The sequence below is a fragment of the Amblyomma americanum genome, chromosome 10, assembly GCF_052857255.1.
Source record: "Amblyomma americanum isolate KBUSLIRL-KWMA chromosome 10, ASM5285725v1, whole genome shotgun sequence".
NCBI classification, from domain to species: domain Eukaryota; kingdom Metazoa; phylum Arthropoda; class Arachnida; order Ixodida; family Ixodidae; genus Amblyomma; species Amblyomma americanum.
The window spans coordinates 122,215,892-122,231,939 of NC_135506.1; the positions used below are offsets into that span (position 1 = coordinate 122,215,892).

Sequence of the window (16,048 nt, forward strand, 5' to 3'; positions counted from 1 at the left end):
CATGGCATAATAATATTAATGGGTTTTTTGGGGGAAAGGAAATGGCGCAGTATCTGTCTCATATATCAATGGACACCTGAACCGCGCCGTAAGGGAAGGTATAAAGAAGGGAGTGAAAGAAGAAAGGAAGAAGAGGTGCCGTAGTGGAGGGCTCCGGTAATAATTTCGACCACCTGGGGATCTTTAACGTGCACTGACATCGCACAGCACACGGGCGCCTTAGCGTTTTTCCTCCATAAAAACGCAGCCGCCGCGGTCGGGTTCGAACCCGGGAACTCCGGATCAGTAGTCGAGCGCCTAACCACTGAGCCACAACGCCGGGCTGCATCATGACATCGCATTAAATGTTTTAAGCATGAAATGCTTTTAGATCCCGTTGTCAGGCATGTAGGTGACCTTGGAGCCAGAAAGGGGAACACAGACGCGGACCTAGCCGCACATTGGCGACAATTTCCTTCACCCCGAAGAGCCTACGTGCAGCACCGCCACCGGAGCAGCGCATTCGTCAGCAACAGCGTCTTCGTAGTCCAGTGATGGGCGAAGCCAGCGCACTGCGCGAAGGAGCCCAAGTTCTGTCCTGCAACCCGAGAGGTGCATGAGCAGTCCTGGAGCACCTGTTGAGCTGAAAGAACCTCTATCATACCGTGTTACCGTTACCGGAGAATTTGGAGCCCACCGACCGCCAATGCGCGTGCGCTGATTGGTCCTGATGCAGCAGGCTTGCGCGCGGCTGCCCGGTACCTGGCGCAATCTGGCGGTACTCAAGTAACACTTGTTTCTGGGCTAGTCGGAGCATAGTTCTATGTACAAACGTTAGCTCAAAATACAAGACCTGTCTTGTGAATGTCTCGTATTTTGCGCTAACGTTTGTATATAGAAGCATTCTGGCGGCCTCAAGGCCATCTGTGAATGCGCAGTGCCGGCCTGCGGGCTTTCGTTACTCCGGGAACGGTGACGGTATCGGTAACACGCTACACGGTATGCTAAATATACCCAATGTTAAACTATTGAGCAAGGCGCAAGTGCGACGTGAGTGGCCGTATTTACAGCGCCTACAGCACATGCGACATGCCGCCGTCCAACAGCACAGACTGCAGGCAGCTCTAATTTGTTATCTTTAGTGGTGAGCGACGGAACGGAGGCGGCAGCGACGGCAGCATCCGGCCGGAATGAAAAGGCGAAATTCCCGAGTTCTGTGTAGCACGCACTGGCATCATCCTCATTATTTCGGCGCGTGGCGATTAGTGGCCATCAAATCGCCATATATTAAAAGCCGCAAAGAAAGCGAAGCATGCAGTCACTTGAGAACCAAAGCTACGGAATGTAAAACCGCCAGATGAGCGAAATTTCCCAAGACTCGAGTGCAGCTACCAACACCTGCGAGCCGTCCTGCAATTGGATGCACCTTGCCTGCAGAATTTTTGCTTCTACGTGAAAGAGAATTTATTGTCATATTGCTGTTTCATATTAGTTTTAGCGAAACAGACGTCTATTCTTGCTGGTACGCATTTTTTAGCCTTTCTTTTGGTGGTGTAAAAACCACACCAATCGTTTTCTTTCAATTTTGCTCATGTTGAAATTTTGTGTATAATCAATTCTTTGGTCGGACCTGTCACTAGTTTTTGGCTTTTGCTCCGGAAAGACTTTTCTGCTTTTTTGAGTGTGAAGAAGTGAATAAACGTGACGATAATTATGATGATGACAACGACCGTGTATGTGGGCTCAAAGTAAAAGGGAGGGGGGTCGGATAAGGGAAGACTTCAACAGGTATAGTGCTCTTTCTCCCGCGGAGAACAGGAAATAGTATTTTATCGTCTTCGTTATCCAGGACAGTTTAGAACACCTTTATCTATTTTAGAACGTAGACACCTAAGCGAAGACAATTAACAGCCCCGCAGAGAAGCATGACGTTATCAATTCATGCCGCTTTTCACGAGTGGCATGAGGTCGTATAGTTTAAGAAATTTTGCAAGAGAGGCGCACCTGAGTTAACGACGTCTGGCACGGCAAGGCGCAGATTGTAGGCCATGTTGCCCAGCACCGAGAACACTACGATGCCGCCGACGAAGCTAACCAGCAAGTCGGCAAACACGATGATGTACACGTCCCTGCGATCAATGCGCGGCAGTGGGTTAAAAGAGCTTCTGCCTCAACTTGGCGGTACATGCGAATAAGCGGTCCATCCACGGACTTCGAAAAAGAACTAGGTTCGACCATAGGCAAGTGGGAATGCTCAACATTTTCTTTGTTGCTGACAACGCCTGCTTACCGAAAGTTTCCGAAATTTGATCGCGCCTGATTCCAACCTGCTGCTGCTCTTCGGTTGAGCCGTAATGCGAAAGTGCCTTTGTACTGAGACGTCGATGCGCATTAAATATTTGGCGTAGTCCGAGTGAACCCCTTTCCTTAAAGTAGTGTGCGCCTCCAGGCCCTAAGGTAAAATATGCAATCTAAAAAGAATGGTGCAAAAATGTGCTAAGTTGTCCTCTAGCCACTCTGTTTCATAAAAGGCAGTGCGCTGGAGGACAGCCATTGTACTCCCATATTGGCGCGTTTGTGCTTAGAGTGGGAGCGTATAGATAAATTATCGTCCTTTAGTTCCGGCTCACTTGTACAGGTTGTTACTGAAATCGTTGTAGCTGCCCATCGTGATGGTCATTCCTTGTGCCACTCCGAGGGAGAAGAAGACCTGCTCCGCCGCCTTCTGCCACACCTGCGGCATAATTTGAGATCGCATAATCGCATGTAGTGTCGCATCTCCAACAGACCAATAAAAAGTGATCGCATAATAATCGTAGTCTCCAGTGCAAACATGGAAATTGTTTATAGAGCCGCCTGGTGTTCCATAAAAATGCTTATCAGGATTATGTGCCGTGTCCTTCCGCAACAACACTAGATTTGCTGCAGCAGTTTTCTCGGGCGGAAGATTATGCGCTTCGGCTTCCTGTTGCTCACGACACCTATACCTAGGCCAGTATACAGGTCGGCACACTATGACATATTATCTAGGCTGTGACGACCGAAAATTGGAAAATGTTCAGCTTTTGAGAACAACTACATCAAGTGACGCTAAATTTCCCATTCGAAAGCACAAACGTGCCGCTTTTGAATGTTTGCGTCGTTATGTTTGTTCCTAGGCAGTGAAAAAAAGTTACAGACAGCAAATAAGAACTCTTTTGGGCATAGAGCTGTCCGCAACTTTTTCGACTAAATGTTAATATCAAATACATAAAAGGCTATGCGTATCAACACCACACTTAATCTTACGTCACAATAACACAATTTATAGTTGGAGAACTTAGAGACACAGGCACAAGAAAGCCTGAAGAAAGCAAAATAAATCATGACCCGGATTTCGAAGAATTCGCGGGCTTAGCGAAACTGAAGGCATGTAAAATAACTAAACGAATTCAAGAGTCAGCAAATTTAATCACAGTAACGCTGTGCTGTGCGATTACTTCAAAGCCTGAGCTTATGGTTCTCATTTCCTAGAGCAAAACGGTCTTTAATAATTATTGGCTGCACTTTTGGCAGCAGCGGCGGGCCGGACGTCGAATAATCCGTTCCTCGCTTGGTTTTACAGCCGCAGATGCTGCAGTGTTCCGCGGTGCTTCGGGCATGAATCCTCACCGTGGCCTGTTTTCCTTCGGAAGACTGAGTACTCAAACATGGTTTTCAAGCATCGTTTCTATATCAGCAAGACAGAGCCAATCAACGGTAGGCGACGGCCGTGACGAAAGCTGCGGAAACTTTTGCAACGGGCGGGCGTACTTCGTCAGACACTTTGGCAGCAGCGGCGGTGCGGGGCGGACGTCGAATAATCCGTTCTTCGCCGTGTTTTACAGGTTGGTCAAACCTTTTCATATTAAGTTCGTGCATGGTGCTTAGCTATCTGCCGCTGCTGCCAACCTGCTAGTTGATATCGGTCACCATGACTCGGTGATGCAAATGCCGCGAAAAACTAAAGAATGACAATAACGTCGTCCCATGCAGTGAGTGTGAATTTTGTTTTCATGGCGCGATATGTTCAGGCATGAGTGAAACGACGTTTGCTTCAAAACGAGGGTCGACTAAGAAGGCTTGGAAGTGTGAAGCGTGTAGACGTTCGAGTGGAGGCTAGGGTGACGCCTCAAACGGCGACTGGAATGCGGATGCCGACCTGAAAGTCCTTATTGTGGAAATGAACACGAAATTGACTTCCCTCCTGCCTCTTACTGAAAAGCTAGATGCAGCAGAGAGCTCAATTCAGAAGCTGCACGAAGAGTTTGCCACTATAAAAGAGCGCCTTGATACGCAGGATAAGGAAATCAAAGGAATTAAAAGCAGAATCGACAAGCTTGAAAGAGATGCAAACTCTAAAGATATAACTCAGTGTAAACTCAGTGTCCATGACTTGTAATGGCGCAGCAGGCATTTTAACGCTGAGATTTATGGTATAATATTCCTGAGGCGGAAGGAGAGGACCTCTTGTCAAAAGTCAACGAAGTGGCGGACAAGATTGGCATGAACCATCTCAGTGAGGCGGACACCCTCGTACTTCATATGATCTCGCCGAAACCAGGAAAGACAAACGTGTGATTGCGGCGTTTTGTAAGGCGGGATCTACAAGACGCTTGGCTGCAGAAAAGGATGGTTCTTAAGGAAAGAGGCGAATCAGTGTACATCACAGCAAATATTACTATCTATTCTAGAGGGTTGTTGCAAGCCCCAAAGAGTGGGCTAAACAGGCTGGCTTTGCGTATGTGTTTCATGTCGATGGGAAAATTTTGGTGCATAGAAAGAGTGGTGAGGTGCTAAGGTTATCAAGAGAGTGAGTGACCTCTCCACACTTGGTAGCTAAATGCCTTGTGGTGTAGTCGGGAACCGGTGACCCTTATGTTGAAATGACGCACCTAGGGCACGTCACCTTAGAAGAACTCTTAAGAGAGCTTGGTGGTGAGACGCACAGCTATCTTCGCTGTTTTCACTTAAATGCAAAGTCTGTTTTCAACAACTTTGCTGAAGTAGAATCTTTGTTAAAAAAAGCTTCAGAATTCTTTTAATGTCCTGATGATAACAGAAACATGGCAATCAAGCAGTTGTGACACGTTTCAGCTTCCTAATATGACAACTCTTTCTGTTAACAGAACCACTCTCCACGGTGGTGGTGTTTCTGTGCTAGTAAGCTCTCTCCTGCAGCCTGCCTTGCTTTCAGAATTTTCTTGTCACAGAAAATTTTGAGATTATTTGTCTGCAAATGAAAGACGCTCTATTTGTAACTTGCTATCGCGCTCCGGGTGGTTCTCCTTGATTTTTTTTGCGTTATTAGATGATTTATTGTCATTCTTTAACCAAAATAGGTACAATTTGTTACTTGCCGGTGATTTTAATGTTAATATGAGTAGCAATAGTAAGAAGAAAACAGATTTTGAAAATGTATTGCTATCTAATGGCTGTATAAACCATATTTTTTCTCCCACACGACTAACTACGTCAACGCAAACAATTCTAGATTTAATATTAACGAATTATGATGCTAACCTTGTCAGCACCGGTGTTCTCACTTATCCTATTAGTGATCACTTGCCTGTATTTTGTTGCATAAAATTTATTACTCGGCCAAACCTCCACCATAAAGTGTTTCATTTTTATCAAACTGTTACAACTGCCCTCTTAGAAGCTTTTTATCAGGAGTTGGACGCAGTTTTTTGGCAATGTGTTCTTCAGACAAAAAATGCGAACGTAGCTTATGATGCCTCCTCGAGTTTGTTTCTTTCGGCATACCAACGTCGCTCCGTTTTCGATCGCCATACTGGCAACAAGAGATGTCGAAAACCGTGGGTGACAAAGTACCTATTGAAGAAGCTTGAAAAGAAAGAACGTTTGTTTAAAATATTTATGCGAACTCATACAGCATCTGATCTAGCTACGTTAAAAAAGTTTATAATGACATGGCTAAGCACATAGGAGAATCAAGAGAACTGTACTATCGGAATATGTTCGGTTCCAACGCAAAGCGCACCTATTAAATGTAGAATAACTTAAATGCACTGATGGGTCAGAGCGAGAAAAAACAATTGAAGAAATTTTGCACCAAGGACAGAAATTAAAAAGAGAAGAAATGGTAAATATTTTTTATGGCTACTTTGTTAACAGAGATTTCACTAAAAACCGAACATAATATAAAACTTCATTCCAGGAAAAATCTAGCACAATATTTTTTGAACCAACAGATGCAAATGAAGTGTGTTCTCTTTTTTTAGTTTAAATAATTCCCATAGCGTTGATGCTGATGGCACACAAATAAGACCCGTGAAGTATGTGATAGGTATAACTAGCCCCATTCGAGCACATATTTTTAATCTTTGCATTTCTACAACTGTTTTTGTACAGAAATGCAAGTCACCCGTGTGATAGCCTTATATAAAAAGGTGATAAAAATGATGTATCTAACTACAGACCGGTGTCAGTTCTTCCTGCCTTTTCCAAAGGTCTCGAGAAAATCATCCTTGATCGAATATCGCGCTTCTGCAGCAAGCCTAATATAATAACTACTTCGCAGTATGGCTTCAGAAGGGACAGGTCTACAGAGCTGGCGCTGTTGGACCATAAAGAATATATTCTAAAACATTTTGAAGAAAAACGTATTGTTATAGGTATTTTTGTTTATTTTAGTCAGGCTTTTTATTATATCAGTCATACTATTCCTCTTGAAAAACGGCATCATTATAGTATACGGGGACATGTTTTGGCTCTGCGCAAAAGTTACCTATCAAAAAGATTTCAATATGTCGACATAAATGGTGTCAGTTCTCACAAAAACAAATAACGTCAAGAGTCCACAGTGTAGCATTTTAGGCCCTGTTCTCTTTCATTTGTGCATTAACGATATTGTACACATCTGCTCAGATACCAAGATCATTATATATATGCCGACGGCACGAGTGCTTTGGTGTCATCACATCCTGAAGCTGAGGGAGTTACTAAACCAAATATTTTTCTGCGCAAATTAAACTCGTGGGCTTCCAGCAGTCAATTAAAAATTTACTCAAACAATACAAAGGTAGTAGCTTTTCCACGAAAAGGTAAACAAATTCCTTTACAAGGAACCGTAATGTTTATATGCGCAGCCATTGATGTTGTGGCAGATGGTGTGAAGGTGTTAAGGGTATATTTTACTTCAACATTACAATGGAACGATCATGTAAACAGCCTAATAAGCAAACTGAGTTGCATAACTGGAATTTTAAATCGCAACCACTATGCTCTTCCAAAAAAAGTTAAACTAATGGTCTACAACTCTCTCTTTGCCTCCTACCTAAACTATCATATAGTCTGGAGAACAACAATAGAAACAAATCTGTTGAAGCTTGAAAGGCTACAGAAAAAAATAGTACGAATTATTGAAAATGTTGAGTACACAGCACCGTCTTCGCATATTTTTGCTTCGCTTAATTTATTGAAAGTAAGAAATATATTGTAACGGAAAACAGGGAGACAGGTCGCTAACCAGCAGAAAACAGCAAGCAGCCAGCCAGCCAGCGCGAGACACTTCAACGTCTTCGAAGACACTTCAGCGCCACCTGAGAACACCAGGTGGCATTACTCCCCCTCCAAAAAAAAAGAAAAACAAAAGCGGGGTTGCAGTATGGGCAGTGGAAAGAGAAAAAAAAACAGCACAAGCACACAAAAATGTACAAGGGAGGTGGGCGAAGGTGTCCCACGCGAAAACTAGCAGAACACTGAGCGTACTATCCATTACCGCGTGAAGTAGGGTTTCATGCGGACAACGTGCACAACCTCAGAGCGGGGTGGACGACGCTGAGGCTGCACAGTCCCGTCAGGAAGAACTTCGTAGGTCACTTCGGTGACGCGGCGCAAAACTCGGTACGGTCCAAAGTAACCGCACATCAGTTTTTCAGACAAGCCTGGGCGGCGTACCGGGGTCCACACCCAAACTTGGTCTCCCGGATGGTATTCGACGTGCCGATGACGGAGGTTGTAGCGGCGTGCATCCGTGCCCTGCTGCCGCTGAATGTGAAGACGGGCAAGTTGACGTGCTTCCTCGGCGCGCTGAGCGAACTGCTCGGCGTCTGGCGTGAGCGGGTGGTCATCAGTGCTGCATGGAAGCATTGCATCCAGCATCGTCTGAACGTCACGTCCGTAGACCAGACGAAATGGTGTAAATCGGGTCGTCTCCTGGGTGGCCGTGTTGTAAGCGTATGTGACGTACGGGAGAATCTCGTCCCAGGTTTTGTGCTGCGTGTCTATGTACATTGCGATCATGTCGGCGATCGTTCTGTTGAGTCTCTCTGTGAGCCCGTTCGTCTGTGGGTGATAGGCAGTAGTTTTGCGATGGTTCGTGTGACTGAGCTCGAACACGTCGCGCATGAGCTGTGCCGTAAACGCCGTACCTCGATCAGTGATTACGTGGGACGGTGCGCCATGACGCAGCACGATTTGTTGCATAAAAAGCTGGGCGATCTCAGATGACGTACCGCGCTGCACCGCTTTAGTTTCCGCATACCTTGTTAAATAGTCGGTCGCGACTATGATCCATTTATGACCGGCCGATGACACAGGGAATGGGCCCAGAAGATCGATGCCGACTTGATCAAAAGGCGTCCGAGGGGGTTCAATAGGTTGGAGCAAGCCCGCTGGCTTGAGAGGAGGCGCCTTACGACGTTGGCAATCGCGGCAGCCTCTGACGTAACGCTGGACGGCGTGAGAAAGTTTGGGCCAATAATACGCCTGGCGCACGCGTGCAAGTGTGCGGGCAAAGCCCAAGTGGCCGGAGGTCGGCTCATCGTGACAAGCAAGAAGGATATCGGCGCGGAGATCTGCCGGAACGACGAGGAGGTGCGCTCGGTCAACAGTGCTGGAGTTTTTCTTAAACAAAATGCCGTTCCGGAGACAGAAGGCCGGCAGGTTTCTAGAAAATTGTCGGGGTACGACAGAAGCTCGGCCCTCCAGATAATCAATGATAGGTCGCAGGTCTGGGTCAGCTCGCTGGCGGGTCATTAGGTCTAAGGCGCTGACAACTCCAATAAAACCACTCTCGTCCTCTATGCTATCATCCGCTAACCCGACGGGCGCGCGAGAGAGTGCGTCAGCGTCTTCGTGCGTCTGGCCAGATTTGTGCACAATGGTGTAATCGAATTCTTGGAGGCGGAGGCTCCATCGGGCTAGGCGCCCCGATGGGTCGCGAAGATTTGCAAGCCAGCACAACGAATGGTGGTCGGTAACTACTTTGAACGGGCGGCCGTAGAGGTACGGACGAAATTTCATGGTTGCCCACATAACCGCAAGGCATTCTTTTTCTGTGGTCGAATAGTTTGTTTCAGCGCGAGAAAGCGTGCGGCTTGCATACGCGATGACCCTTTCCACGCCACCTTGGTGTTGGACGAGTACGGCGCCGAGGCCGACGTTGCTCGCGTCGGTGTGGACTTCGGTTTCAGCCTCTTCATCAAAGTGCGCAAGAACAGGGGATGTTAGCAGTCGTCTGCGCAGCTCGGCAAAAGCCTCCTGCTGCTCGGCAGCCCACACGAACTGTGTATCATTGCGCGTGAGGTGGTACAGGGGTGCGGCGATCTTTGAAAAGTCGGCGATGAAGCGGCGGTAATATGCGCACAGACCCAAAAAACGTTGCACACTTTTCTTTGTTGCAGGAACAGGAAAGTTGGCGACGGCAGCAGTTTTCTCGGGGTCGGGCTTAACGCCATCGGCACTCACGAGGTGACCGAGAAACTTCAACTCTTTGTACCCAAAGTGGCACTTCTCGGGCTTTAGCGTTAAGTCGGCCGATCGGAGGGCATCTAATACTGTCCTCAGGCGTTCAAGGTGTTCGGCAAAGGTTTCGGAAAATACGACGACATCATCGAGATAAACCAAACAAGTTTGCCATTTTAGTCCAGCGAGAACGGTATCCATCATCCGCTGGAAAGTTGCCGGCGCTGAACATAGCCCAAAAGGTAGCACTTTAAATTCGTACAGTCCGTCGGGTGTCACGAACGCCGTTTTTTCGCGGTCCCGCTCGTCGACCTCTATCTGCCAGTACCCACTCTTTAAATCAATGGAGGAGAAGTACTGGGCGCGACGAAGTCTGTCGAGCGAGTCGTCGATACGAGGCAGCGGGTAGACGTCTTTTTTGGTGATGTTGTTCAGTTTCCGATAATCCACGCAGAAGCGGAGTGTCCCATCCTTTTTCTTCACCAGCACGACAGGTGAAGACCAGGGGCTGCTGGAAGGTTGAATGATTCCATCTGAAAGCATCTCCTTCACCTGCGTTTGGATCGCCTCACGCTCCTTCGGTGAGATACGGTACGGCTGCTGATGGATGGGGCGGGCATCGTCGGGCGTAATGATGCGGTGCTTGAGAAGAGCCGTTTGCCGGACTTTCGACGAAGAAGCGAAACAGGAGGAGTATTCAAGTAGGAGGGCACGTAGTTCTCGCTGTTGAGTCACCGAAAGGTCCGGGCTGATGTCAAGGGATGGGCGCACAGGTCTAACAGCTTCGAACGCGAAACATTCAGAAACCTCCGCTAAGGGGTCGGCGAATGCGATGGCAGTAGCACGAAAAAGGTGCCGGGGCTCGTTAGAGAAGTTAGTCACCAGGAGCTCAGAGCAGCCGTCGCGGAGATGGATGAGACCTCGCGCTGAGCAGATGCCGTGGGTGAGCAAAAGGGACAGGTTGCCTTCTGCGACCGCTGTCCCTTCACGTAGTCCGTCGCAGTGAACACTCACAAAAACGCTGGCGCGTGGCGGAATCCAAACGCTCTCGGCGGATATTCTAAGGGCGGCGCGGCGTGGACAGTCCTCGGAGTAAACATCAGCTTTCTCGGTAGAAAATGTGACAGTGCGCTTTCGGAGGACAATAATAGCTCCATACTCTCGGAGAAAATCAACGCCAAGGATACAGTCACGGGAGCAGTTCGGTAGAACTAGGCAGCTGACAACAAATGTGGAGCTGCGAATTTGGACTCTTGCTGTGCATAGGCCAAGCGGAGTTACGACATGTCCGCCAGCCGTGCGAATCTGCGTGCCGGACCATGGTGTCAAAACTTTTTTAAGGAGCGCCGCTAGCTTTCCGCTTAAAATCGAGAAATCAGCGCCAGTGTCCACCAAAGCACTAACCTTATAGCCATCGAGAAGCACGGGTATATCCAACGAGAATCGATCTCCGAGTTCAGGTACTGCAGTCGTTGCCTTTAAATCGCGGTCGGTCGCTGTTCGCGTTGTCGGGGGGTCTTGTTCGTATCGATTGCCAGCGGCCTCGCCCCCTGAGGTCGCTCTCTTTAGTTTTCCCGGCGGGGACTTGGCGACCGTCTCTGCGCCATCCAGGAGGAGCTTTGGGGCTGTGGCGAAGGTCGGCGTGGTGATGGAGACCGAGACTGCCGCTGGGGAATTGTCGCCATGCGCTGCTGGGCTACGTAGTCCTCGATCTCCCGGGGTCGTTGACCTCTTGGTGGACGGGGCATGTCGATAGGGAACCCCTGCAGCCCAAGCTGTCGATACGGGCACTGGCGATACAGATGACCGGGTTCCCCGCAGTGAAAGCAGAGACGCCGCCGATCCGGAGCACGCCACAGGTCCGTCTTCCGCTGGGGTGATCGTCGATTGTCGATGTAGTACGTGTCGGGGTGTGCGGAAAACAGCGAGCCTTGATTGGACGGAGGAAACTGCGCCGAAGAGGGCGCAGGACGTTGCAAGGCTTCAGCGTACGTTGGACGACGGCACTCCGTTGGTAAAGGCGGCGGGTCAACGGACGGGAACGAAGGTCTCAAGGCTTGAACCTCTTCGCGGACCAGGCTAGCGAGAGAGCCGGCCGTCGGCAGGGGAGCACCGAAAAGCGCCTGGAGCTCTTCGCGCACAACGGAGCGGATCAGGTCGCGGAGAAGACCAGGGTTAGCCCCGAAGGCAGGAAGCGGCTCTGTAAGTGAAGCGGCGAGTACCGGCCGGTCGTAGGTGGTAGACCGCCGCAAGAGCATCTTCTCCATCGTGACCGCCTCCGAGAGAAACTCAGCAACAGTCCCAGGTGGACTGCGCACGAGGCCAGCGAAAAGTTGCTCTTTAACGCCGCGCATGAGATGGCGCACCTTTTTATCTTCGGGCATGGCCGGGTCAGCTCGCCGGAAGAGCCGAGTCATATCCTCCACGTACATGCTTACAGTCTCATTCGGCATCTGAATGCGAGACTGCAAAGCCCGTTCAGCCCGTTCTCGACGATCCGTGCTGGTGTAGGTCTCCAGCAGGCGTCGGCGGAACTCGTGCCATGATGTTAGGGCGTCTTCTCGGTTTTCGTACCAGGTACGTGCACCATCCTCGAGACTAAAGAAGACGTTTCGAAGTTTAGCGGCGTCGTCCCACTGGTTGAATGAGGCCACGCGTTCAAACTCGAGAAGCCAGTCCTCTACGTCTTCGAGCTGACTGCCGTGGAATGGTTTGGGCAGTCGCGGATTCTGCAAGGTGTAGTAGGCAGCAGCTGGCATGACAGGTCGATGGGTGGGTGCTCTGGCAGACTCCAAAAGCCCGTGTTCGGGAGGTAGGCCTTGATTTCTCCGGCTAGCACGGTGCACGGGGGTGTCCACTAGCGAAGGACTGGAGCCCAGGGTATCCGGAGGAGTATGAGACATATACAGGGATCTTTACCCAGCGCCTACACCAAAATATGTAACGGAAAACAGGGAGACAGGTCGCTAACCAGCAGAAAACAGCAAGCAGCCAGCCAGCCAGCGTGAGACACTTCAACGTCTTCGAAGACACTTCAGCGCCACCTGAGAACACCAGGTGGCAATATACGAATACAAATTACGCAGGCCGTGCCGTTTAAGTCTCCAACGAGAGACTCCAGTTTATACGGAAATGGCAGAACTAAAACCTAATTATCCCACCTACAGCACCCTAACTTGAGAACTATGGAAAGTATTAAAATGTCACACTGTTTATGGACAACAAACACTCCGGTATAATCTTCCTCGATTATTGAATGCTTTTGGGAATGAACACTAAGGTCTATCTTCATGCTCAATTACATTACATTGTTTTAATATTGAAAAACGTTTTACGGGAGTCTAAAAACGGTGCTCTATTTAAACTACTATTAATGCTTATTTTACGGTTCGATATGATATAGTGCCCTTATTTCATCTTTTGCAAAAAAAAAATGGCATCGTATCTCTGTCTATTGCCCCACTCTCCTGCTTTGTAGACTGTAAGGGGGCAGAGGATTTCTCAAGCCGCAAATGTACGGCTTTTCCCTCCGCCTCCTTCCACTTTTTTGTGGGAAATAAAACATGCATGTATGTATTTTTTCAAACGTGTTTTCTAAAACACATACTTTTTGGTGAAATTTGTTCCGGCTAATTTTGTTTTGTCTTCTCTTACAATTACCAATATTGAGACTCGGGAGCTTGTCAACCTACTGCGCGTTTCTCCAATGCCTATTCCTCCATCCGAAAGCAACTGATCAAACTGAAAGTGGCGCTATATGCCATATTGTGCGATGAAATTTACGTTTCCAGTATCTACAATGAAGTTTATCACAGCCGAGACTGTAACATTGATTCCTACACGAGACGCGGTCATATGATCTGGAATGATAATGACCACAGCTGGCAGCCACTACGGTGCTCGTGATAGTACTCGGTGTTTGACGCACCTCATCGGGAAACCTCCCAGTCACCAATAAATAATCACTTCGAAACGGGAAAAAATACACGATAACCTGCAAGCTAGATCGGTAGTCTACGCTATGCGGATGGTTTCTGATGAGGAGACAAGTTCACCGGACAGAGTTTGTGCTTGGCACCGGTGTGCTTGTCTGCGGTATATGACTGCGTATGCGCATTGCGCCAAATCCATGTGACCGTACCTTTGACATCTTATTTATGAAACGTTCATGGCATGATGAGGAACATGTCCTGCAACTATTCAAATGAACTTTCAGGCTGACACTCACAGCGTAGTCGAGTATTTTCTTCCAGTCGGGAAGCAGGTAGTAGGCAAGGCCCCAGTTGGCACCCTGGAGGGTGACACCACGGGTGAGAAGGACGCCCAGTATGAGGATGGGCACCACGGCTGTGAAGAACGCCACCTGCGTCCGGGAAAGAGTAGAGCCTGTTGTGCACCACTATTTCTACTGCATACTGAACGCATGCGCGAAGAAAACAGCGGCATGCGCAGCATGGAGCGTCACTAGTCTTTTGCGTTGAAAGCAGCACTGGCAACAGTCCTTTCGACCAAAACACAGTTAGGCTTTTAAACTAAGCGCGGGCTATTCATGTCCGTTGTGTAGGTGCATACTGAAGAAGAAACTACCGCATTTCGAAAGAGGCGGAACGGCCCCGTCCTAAAATGTCGGCACACGTATGTAATGAGTACCCATCCACACAAGTGCTCGAAATTGTTCTGGGGCACTCAGATGCACTGTGTCAAGCAGTCTGATGTGGCTTAAGGAATCCGTTATGATGGACTGCGTCTCATTCAAGGGGGTACATAGTTTTTATCATTTGATTAAGTGCGTCATATAGACTACGAAAAAAAAGCAGTAAAACTCCTTTTATTTACAGCTCTACAATTTTATAAGAAATACGTAAGTTGTTAGCTTTGTAGCTTTAAAGCATGCTGCCAATTGGATGATAATTAGAATTACTCCTTTTGCAGAAATCTTCACCTTCGGGGTTTTCCCTCAATACAACAGACTAACAACGTTCCCACCATCGGAATTGTTGATCGATTCAACCCCGCCCTACTATTTACTAGCAGTCAAGGTCAGCTCAATTAGGATAGAGAACGCCCCAGAGAGGCCGTGGTCCCAGACCAAGACCAATTTTTCGTTGATTGAGACAAAACTGCAAAGCTTTCATCGTGTAGCACAGCCTTAACGTCCGGAACCGATTAATATGTGGAAGGTACATGTAGGTTGTTGAATTCAGGGCATCTCGTATCACGGAGTTTCTCAACATGAAAGCTGGTTTCATAATTGGCTCAGCTATAGTGGGGCATACGATATGCATCCAGCCGTAGAATTGCGGATGTTCTCAACGGACATCTCCAAGAAGTGCTCTGAAAGTTTCCATACCAGCCTGGCACCGAACTTTCATTTTCGTCTGATTTACTGAAGAAATGATAAGCGCACTACTGAAATAATTTAATCTGCGCCCAGAGGAGAGCATTGCGAATGCGCTACCATTTTAAAAGGAGAATCCATGTCTTACACAAACACTGCGCAAGCCAAACACAGAAAGCTTGTTTACCAGTATTTTCGCAGTGGACGAAGTACTTTTTAAGAATCTCGCACAGACGGCAGCAAAGTTTTTTTTCTACTTAGTGTTGAAAAAACCTATACTAAAAGGGAAGCTGAAGCGCTTTTCGGAAAAAAATGAGTTCACTACGTCAGTTTATAGCTTTTAGTCCGCTGAAAAAGAATATCTCATTAAAAAGCGAAAATAAACGCAAAAAGTTGTTTTATAGAAGCAAACGCGCCCCATTGCCTCAGGACGTCCAGCGAACGCCGCTCTTACAAGAGATTGGCCGGGACTGTCGTGACGTCATCCACGGGGATCTCCGGCAGGCACCGGCGGCTTTGCAGTGTAGCGCGTTGCTTCAGCTGGCTTTTAAGGACTACGTTTTTGAAATTATGAATAATTCAAGCAGTGTTGAAGAGTTTTCAATTTCACCACGCATGTTCGAGCCATCAGCAGCTTCAGAAAACGGCGGAACCAACGACGTCGCGGAGTGCGCCGGCAGCGCAAGCCAAGTCGCGACATTTTCACGTGCTTGAGTAGATGAAGCGCACAACACCAGAGCACACAGTAAAGGAAGACACGAGACAGGAAGGAAGGAAGGAAGGAAGGAAGGAAGGAAGGAAGGAAGGAAGGAAGGAAGGAAGGAAGGATGGATGGATGGATGGATGGATGGATGGATGGATGGATGGATGGATGGATGGATGGATGGATGGATGGATGGATGGATGGATGGATGGATGGATGGATGGATGGATGGATGGATGGATGGATGGATGGATGGATGGATGGATGGATGGATGGATGGATGGATGGATGGATGGATG

The 16,048-nt window shown here is 48.1% G+C and overlaps 1 protein-coding gene across 1 annotated transcript in view; it reads right to left on the bottom strand.

Moving 5' to 3' along the window:
• The window catches only part of LOC144107151 (sodium- and chloride-dependent glycine transporter 2-like), a 77,241-nt gene that overhangs the window by 37,731 nt on the left and 23,462 nt on the right, over positions 1–16,048 (bottom strand). Inside the window, exons 6-8 of the mRNA XM_077640145.1 lie at positions 13,937–14,071; positions 2,610–2,713; positions 1,984–2,108 (exon numbers count right to left, since the gene is read on the bottom strand). Of these exons, the coding sequence (XP_077496271.1) occupies positions 1,984–2,108; positions 2,610–2,713; positions 13,937–14,071 (364 nt within the window). The remainder of the gene's footprint in view (positions 1–1,983; positions 2,109–2,609; positions 2,714–13,936; positions 14,072–16,048) is intronic.